This window comes from Gekko japonicus, unplaced genomic scaffold (genome assembly GCF_001447785.1).
Source record: "Gekko japonicus isolate JY-2015 unplaced genomic scaffold, Gekko_japonicus_V1.1 scaffold963, whole genome shotgun sequence".
In the NCBI taxonomy this organism is placed as follows: domain Eukaryota; kingdom Metazoa; phylum Chordata; class Lepidosauria; order Squamata; family Gekkonidae; genus Gekko; species Gekko japonicus.
The window spans coordinates 527,316-536,233 of record NW_015172583.1 but is presented as its reverse complement, the minus strand read 5'-3'; the positions used below and the strand labels follow the sequence as shown (position 1 = coordinate 536,233).

Below are 8,918 nucleotides of genomic sequence, written 5' to 3'. Positions count from 1 at the left end.
GGAACTAGAGACGGGAGCTCACTCCGTCATGCGGCACACTCGGGTCTCGAACTGCTGAACTACCGACCTTCCGCAGCCTGCAGTTCAGTGTCTTAACCACTTGAGCCACCGCAGCTCCCTCATCACCTATTACCTGATCCTTAACTGGAGATGCTAAGGATTGAACCTGGGACCTTCTGCACAGCAAGCAGATACGCTACCACTGAGCCACGACCTTATTTCAATAAGACAGGACCTTGCAGGACCTCTGCACCCCCTTCTGTAATCCACCTTCCAGGTAGGACTGAAACCAGCACAGAACAATCCATCCCAGTCTGAACTAGGCAGGGGTGCTGGGTCCCACTTCAGAAGGAAAGTTTCACGTTTGCAGATTACTGAGAGGGTGGGGAAAGTGCTAGGAACAGACAGGGTCGGACTGTCATACACAAATTTTAGGTGCTTGCCTAGATCGCCACCTGCTGAAAGTGCTAGGAACAGACAGGGTCGGACTGTCATAGACATATTTTAGGTGCTTGCCTAGAGCGCCACCTGCTGGTGGGCGGCAGAATGGCCTGCTGCCACCCAGCCCCTCCCCTCCCTCCCCTCAAAGCCCTGCCTGCGCAGTGCGCTGCACACGCTGCTCTGCTAGTCGCCTGGCTGCCTGTGTGCCTCAGTGCCTGCACAGCCAGTGCTGCTCCGTCATCGCTTGCTGCTGCCCTGCCCGGCTGGACCCCACCCACCAAACAAAAGCCCTGCGGCTGTGCACTGTTCTGCTCGCACACATGCTGCACACACCTCCCGCTGACACTCCGCCGCACCTCCCGCACACCCAGTCGTGAATTTTGAAGGAGTCCGCACCCCTGGCCCCTGGAATTTAAGGTTGGATGGGCACAGCTATGAGGGAGAGCCTCCCCACCCCCCAGATGAAAGGGGCTCCTCCGGCCACTTCCCCGGGACTGGAGGCGACAAGTTTGCCTCGCAAGGCCGCAGCTGGCCAAGACTCAAGCAAGACCTTTCCCTGGGGATGTACTAAAAGGAAGGACAGGATTGCCCATTGCAAACAATGGGAGACGCTTGAAGGCCCATTGGAAATAATGGGAGCCAGGAATACCAGTTGACTTGCATGGGCTACATTATAGTACAAGTAGAGTTGCAAAGAAAATGCGGAATGGATTTTCCATTAGGGTCTCTGGGCCAAAATGGACTACTCTGGGACTGGAATGACAGGCCCCAGCTTCGAATGAGAGCCCCTAGAGGCAGGAGGAGGTGTTCTGTGAGCCCCAGAGTGTAACTGACAATGGAGGAGGTGGCTCACATCAACCTCACGGAAAGGGAACATGGAGGGCAGGAAGGAAGCAGAACTGGACACTGGAACGGGTGGAGGGACAAGTGCAAGATTTATAACTGACAATGGAGGAGGTGGCTCACATCAACCTCATGAATTTGTAAGGAGACTAAGGAGCTGACAGGCAGGATAATTACTGAGATGGAGCTGGTTTGACAATAGCTACACACATTCGAGAATTTTGTTGAAGGGTTCCGGAACCCCGTTCTGGCATCTTCCCCCAGGAAAAAAGCCCTGCTTAAGACTCTTTACACCCAGCCTCAGGACGCTGGTTCATGACTGAGACAGCAACTCCAGAGGGCCTAAATATAGAGCAGAGTGTCATCAGCATATTGATGATCGCAAATGCCAAAGCCCTGGATGATCTCACTCAGCAGTCTTAACAAATATTAAAGAGTGCTAAGAACGACACTGAGCCCTGAGATATATCCCCCTTACGTCCCTGCCCTTTAATATGAGCTCCAAATGCTATAATGAAGCAGAGTGGGCCACTAGAGGATCAACCCTGAAGGCTACAAACAGATCCAAAAGGATCAACAAATATGGATTACTGATTATCAAGCTGTAGCCGGAGATTGCTTTAGTTGCTCTGGAGGATTATCCTGATAGACCGCCCAGGCCTGATCCAACAGAACTCTCATGTAGCGAGAGAAAGGAGTTTGTAAACACTGCGACTGTGGCACAATCGCACTCCAACACACCCTACGTCCAATAATTCTGCCAGGGCTGGATCGCCAACTGTGCAGCTACTGGGGACACCAAACCAGTGGGGGGGCAACAAACCAGGGGGGGGGGGGAAGGTGGGCAAGACAGGAAGCCTCTCGTAAGGCTTGTGCCCGTTTTTGCCTCCTGTGCTGGTACCACCTGGGTGCGGTTCATGGTGCGTGGCGGAGGTCCTTCCACCGCAGCCTGGCTTGGATCTTGCTGGAGGCACCAAAGGAGGAGATAGGATAGGGTAGCTTGCTTGCTTGAGCTGCTCCTGTCTCCACCCCTGCTTCGCTTCTCAGCTTGTGCTGCAGCCCACACTTTTATAATAATTTTCGAGCTCTTACTGTGCTGATTTATTAAAGTGTGGGTGGCAAGCTCCCTCCCTGCTTAGCTGCCACCTCCTCAGTTGCAAGAAAGCTAAAATCTCTTTCTTGAAGGATGGATCATCCTTGCTATTCCCCCCCCCCCTTTTTGGAGGGCACTGTCGTTTACCACTGTTGAGACTTTGACAGAGACGGGCTTACAGGCAGCCTTTTCCCTATCCAGGTTTGACCAGTGCTTCCTTTCAGTCCTTGGCTACTTAATACCTTCCTGGGCTACAGTGTAGAGAAAGGGACAAAGTTTAATTGAGTTTGCCCAACCTAGACAATGGAGCTACGGTGGCTCAAGTGGTTAAGACACTGAACTGCAGGCTGTGGAAGGTCGGTAGTTCAGCAGTTCGAGACCCGAGTGTGCCGCATGACGGAGTGAGCTCCCGTCTCTAGTTCCAGCTCCTGCCAACCTAGCAGTTCGAAAGCAAGAAATTGCAAGTAGATAAATAGGTACCGCTTCAGTGGGAAGGTAACAGCGTTCCGTGCACCACATGATCAAAACGTCTTCAGACAGCGCTGGCTCTTTGGCTTTGAAACGGAGATGAGCACCGCAACCCTAGAGTCCGATTTGACTGGCTTTCAAGCAAGGGAACCTTTACCTAACCTAGACTATACTCCCACCATGCGGCCAGAGGAGGCCGGCTGGCTGGCAGGCAATTAATCAGCTCTCGGAACTAATTCAAGTCCATTCCCTTGAACTCGAGACTTCTGTACAAAACGTGACCCCCTCTTTCAAAAAGTCTTCCTGACAGGCATTTGCATTTTTTGAATTACACCAGCAGCAGGCTTCTCTGTGAGAGAGATGGAACATTTTTAAACCCAGTGATGTGGAAAAGAGGGAAATTACTGCATGCAGACAGCAGCCTCCCCCTCCCCCCCCCGTAATTTTATTTTGACATCAGCCTGTCAAGGTTTCTCTGCCGCCCCTTCTTCGGGTTTTATTGAATTGTAAGACAGGTCTGAGGCAAAGTGCACCCCAGCAAGAGAGCCCTTCGCTTTCCAAGCCCCCCCTTCTTTCTTTTGTTCAGAGGATTTTTGTTGTTCTCAAGGAAGCTAACCTTGAGAAGGTCAAAACAAGAATGCCTCCAGAGCAGGAGGAGCGCTTGTACCTTTTTCTCACGGTGCCGCTAATTGCAAAACAAGAATCTTCTTCCTCAGACTGTGAAGAAAGCCAGGTTTTGCTCAGAGAGACATCATTTCCCACCCACCCACTCCCCTTCATTGGTCCCAGCACAGTGGAAAATTTGAAACAGTTGGGCAGCCAATATGCTAGCTAAACCGTGTGGAAACGCTCCAGTTAGGTCGCAAATAGCCATCCTATCTGCTCTACAAAAACCTTTCCATTCGTTTTCGCCTACCGAAAGGTGGACCAGGGGGACGGGAAGTTGGGCAGACCTGGGTTCCAAATCTGCTACATCCTGTCTGGGCAAGTCGCGTCTCTCAGGCTGGGTATAATAAAGTGGCGCGGGGTAGGGGTTGCGGTGTCAGACTAGAATCTGGGAGGCCCACGTTCGAATCCCTGCTCTGCTGTGGAATTTTGATGGGTGACCTTGGGCCAGTAGCTCTCGCTCTCTGCCTAACCGCCCTTGCGGGGTTGTTGTGAGGATAAAAATGGAGGAAACGAGAACAACTAAGTCTCCATTGGGGGGAAAGATGGAGTATAAAGGACCTAAATAAACGATAGTCTGTCTCACACAGGTGCGGTGGTGCAGAAACCTGTACTGTCTGTGCCTTGATTTTTTAACCAGTTAGATAAGCATATGGAGCAGAGGTCCATCAGTGGCTATTAGCCACAAGGTATAGATAGGGACTCTGGGGCAAGTGATGCTCTGTCATCTTGGTGCTTGGGGGGGGGTCAACAGTGGGAGGGCTTCTAATGTCCTGGCCCCACTGGTGGACCTCCTGATGGCACCTGGTATTTTTGGCCACTGTGTGATACAGAGTGTTGGACTGGATGGGCCTTTGGCCTGATCCAACATTGGCATCTCTTATGTTCTTATGTTCTTAAATATTTATAGCCAGCTTTTTCCCTTGAGTGGGGACTCTAAGCAGCTTACAACATTTTTCTCCACACCTGCATTTTATTGTCACAGCAACAACCCTATGAGGTAGGCTAGGCTTAGAGAGAGTGACTGGCCCAAGGATGCACAGCAAGCTTCCCTGGCAGAATGGGGATTTGAACCTGGGTCTCTCAGACGCTTATCTGAGCACAACACACTGGCTAACTGCCAGAGCAGGAGATGAGGCAGTCGGGACCACACTGTTTGCTCTCTGGTCTTACTGTCTATCCTTTATATACTCTGGGTCACACCCAATGTCCTACTTCTCACAGCCGAACCAGAGAGCAAACAAGCAGAAATAGCCAAAGCATGCAGAAAATTAAAGATAACCCACAAATCTCCAAGGGCAGCCCTACAACACACGAGAACAAAATTGCTCTCTGCACATCTTATAATAAAGCAAGAAGCATGCACGTTCTTTGCCACAGACATTGGCTGAACAACCAACACCTTTAACCCAACACATCTCTTAATGCACCCCTTCCAGCTAAACTAGCCCAGGGGTCACTGCTGATATGCTTCAGGCAAATGGCCAACTGCAGCCTTGCTGCTAATTGTTTTCAAAATGCACTTTAGGGTGATTCTACATTGGCTTTTCCCTCTGTTGTTTTAGCAAACCCACGTTGGGACGGAAATTCCCCTCTGCATTGCATGCTGCTTTCACGTCCTCTGAGCATCGGATTTTATGGGAACCTCCACACTGCATGCCGCTTTCACTTTCTTGGAGCATCAGGTTTTATGGTACCTTCTGCATAGATTGATGGCCATTCAGGGGTGACTTTGCAGTCAGTAGGCGTTGGCCCGGGGTATCTGAATGTGGTTTTGAGCGGCACCTTTTCCTCAGTGTTGAGAAAATGTAGAGCGAATGCCAGATGCAGAACCAGCCTTGGTGTTGGGATTCTTTTTGAGTAAGTCAACAGAGTATTAAGAGACTGAGTCCATGGTGTATATTAAAATATAAAAGTTTACTATCAACCTAACATGGGGAAAAGGTACACAGGATATAAAATAACAAAGAGCTAATATGCCTACATCCTTACAGCTAAAAGGTAAAACGGGAAGAGACGAATGGCGTCTCCTTCTCTAGTCAGAACAAGGAACGGGAGGAGAAACCAATATGCTAAATACTTGACACCTTGGTTTCCAATCAGACTAGCAAATTAGCTCCAAAGTTTCCAGGCATTCTATTGTCTAAACAGATTGGTTACAAACATGTGACTTAACAAACATCATTAACCCTGTAAATACTGAAGTGTTTTGACTTGTAACACCCAACACTTGGTCTTGGCTTTGCCCGTTGCATGGGCATGAAGGAAGAAGCGCTAGTTCACAAGGTGGAAAACTCTGGACACGACTAGCTGACTGTGATCCACGTTTGGGCTATTAGGCACAATCGTTTGCGATGAACACAGATCTTTTACAGCTTCCGCAGAGGCTGCTGATGGCTTCTTCACTGGAGCCAAACGTGACCTTGGGCCAGTAGCTCTCACTCTCTGCCTAACTGCCCTTGTGGGGTTAAAGATTCACCATAATTAATCACTTCAGCACCCCAGTCTCGTGCACAGATGAACACTTCCAGGGGCTCTGTGCTTATGGAGAGCCATTGCAGGCCTTCCAGTTGACACACAGCTGTCAGACTCGGGCATCTGACTAGCTGTACCTGTTGCATTTCAACCTGATATATTTTGTTTGCTCTCTGTACAACCTGATATGTTCTGCCTACTCTCTGTACCCTTATCGCTGCCCTCGCAGGCCTAGGGGGAGGGAGTGAATGTCTGTAGTAATTTAGGGAGACTAGCTTCCGTAACTTTCCTAAGAGGCCTCAGGACATCTTTCACAGGAGAAATGTCCTTGAAGTAAAGTCTGTGCTTGGCTAGATAATGACCGTATATCTTTCATAGTCACTGCAGTAATGCTGGCGTGGGTGCGAATGGAATCTTGGGGTTGTACCTATATCCTGCTTTCCCGCCTTTGCACCTCAGTCCTAACAAAGAGTTTAGACCCACAGCATCTCATATCTCTAAACAAAACATTCACTGAAGAAAGTGCGTATAGAGAGTGATTTGACTGGGAACCTGACAACAGCTCCTGGAACATCAGGCTCATGATACTTGAGGACCTTGGGCCCAGAGGGGTAGTTAAGTAATACACAGTGCAATGCTATACAAAAGTTACTCCCGTCTAAGCCCACTGAAGTCAGTGGGCTCAGACTGGACTAACTTTCCATAGGTTTGCACTGTCAGGCTCTGGGCTTACCAGTCTTAAACGCTCCTCACTCAAGCTGGTAAACGTAATACTTCACTTACATCAAATGGGAACGACCTCACCACCTCCAAAATAAACACCTGGTGGTATAACCAGACCCGAGGCATATTTGCTCAGACGTTAAGCCCCACTGTTTTCAAATAGGACTAATTCCAAAATAAATGTGTGCAGAGGGATTATAAAACGAGAAATCTCAGCCGTTGCGGGCAGAATGAAGTCTGGTTCGCCTCATCCTCCACTCCCGGCCGCACTTGCTGGGCTCTGCTCTGCTCCTTTCTTGGCTCCAGACCAGAATGTACACATTATCTCTGCTGCCCAGAGCAGCCCAGTCAGATTTCTGTTTTGTTTTGGGCCGTGGTCTGCAGCCCTGCAAACTGCATTTACCTCCCCGCTCGAGACATGCGTGTCCCAGCTCCTTAGGCAGCATACAGACATGGAAGTGACACATGCATACAGCTGGAGGGAGGAAGTATACACAACAACCTGCATTTGAGGGGCCCCTGCAGGCCCATACCTACCACGGAGCCCGGGGGCCTAGCGGTTTTTATGGGCCCCGCTCCCCGAGCCTCTGCTCCCCCTCCCCCCTGGCCCCCTCCCCTTGATTGCCTGTCAGCCTGTCCACGAGGAGGACGAGAGCAGTGATTTCAGAGGCAGCGGCACAAATAGCAGCGGCGGCGAGGCTGAGAGAGCCACCCAGACGGCAAGCATGAATGGTAAAGCCTGGGCAAGGCCCCTCCTCTGACCCAGCTGTGCTTTAGCGGGCTGAGCCCGCACATGGCACCTCCATGGCCAGCCCGGCCACCCTGCGCCTCACCTCTCCCAGCCCCAGGAGGGAGCCAAGGGTGGAAGTCAGGCTGCCCCGGCGCCACACCATGGGAAGGGGCAGTGGAGCTTCTCAGGGAGGAAGGGAGCCGGACAGGGAAGGAGAGAAGCTTTGCGGGGGAGGGAGGGAAGCTGCAGCCACTGGGCATAACCCCCCCTTGCCCTGGAGCCTTTGATTTAATTAGCTGGTGGGCCCCCTCAAGGCCCCCTCCCCCCAAAATCCCTAGCTACGGGGCTGGCCCCCTGCTGAGCCAAGCCTCGTAACTTCCCCCCCAAAATCTGGCCCTGCTGGCCCACTGTTTTAGCCTGACCTATCTCAGGGCTGCAGTGGCTCAGAGGTTAAGACACTGAGCTGCAGACCGGAAGGTCTGTAGCTCAGCCGTTCAAGACCCTAGTGCTATTTGTATTGTATGCTTGTCTTAAGACCATAATAATAAAGCTAAACTAAACTAGACCCTAGTGCTACATGATGGAGTGAGCTCCCGTCTCTGGTCCCAGCTCCCACCAACCTAGCTGCAGTTTGAAAGCAAGAAATTGCAAGTAGATAAACAGGTACCGCTTTGGTGGGAAGGTAACAGCGTTCCGTGCGCCTCGGCGTTTAGTCATGCCGGCCACATGACCATGGAGAAGCCTTCGGACAGCGCTGGCTCTTTGGCTTGGAAACGGAGGTGAGCACTGCCCCCCAGAGTCGGATTCGACTGGCTTTCGAGCAAGGGAAACCTTTGCCTTTACCTTTTTAATATCACATCTAGCCCTGACCTGGATGGGCTAGGCCAACCCAATCTTGTCAGATCTTGGAAGCTAAGCAGGATCATCCCTGATTAGTGGTTGAATGGGAGACCACCGAGGAAATCTAGGGTCGCTACACAGAGGTGGGCAATTGTAAACCACCTCTCACATCTCTTGCCTTGAAAACCCTATGCGGGGTCGCCATAAGTCAGCTCTGTCTTGACTGCACTTTACTTACATCTCACAGGCGTATAGGCTATCTGGAGGATAAAATGAAGGACAGGAAACTACATTGCAAGTAGATAAATAGGTATCAATCTTGTCAGATCTTGGAAGCTAAGCAGGATCATCCCTGATTAGTGGTTGAATGGGAGACCACCGAGGAAATCCAGGGTCGCTACACAGAGGTGGGCAATGGCAAGCCACCTCTCACATCTCTTGCCTTGAAAACCCTATGCGGGGTCGCCATCAGTCAGCTCTGTCTTGACTGCACTTTACTTACACACATCTCACAGGCTTATAGGTTATCTGGAGGATAAAATGAAGGACAGGAAACTACATTGCAAGTAGATAAATAGGTATCGCTTCAGTGGGAGCCAGTTTGGTGTAATGGTTAAGTGCACAGACTCTAATCTGGGA

At 50.8% G+C, this 8,918-nt stretch overlaps 1 protein-coding gene across 1 annotated transcript in view; it reads left to right on the top strand.

The window, feature by feature from the left end:
* Nucleotides 1-7,470, top strand: part of LOC107119050 (gametocyte-specific factor 1-like) — a 28,518-nt gene extending 21,048 nt beyond the window's left edge. The window contains exon 8 of the mRNA XM_015421474.1: nucleotides 7,342-7,470. Within this exon, the coding sequence (XP_015276960.1) occupies nucleotides 7,342-7,470 (129 nt within the window). The remainder of the gene's footprint in view (nucleotides 1-7,341) is intronic.
* The last annotated feature ends 1,448 nt before the right edge of the window (nucleotides 7,471-8,918 follow it).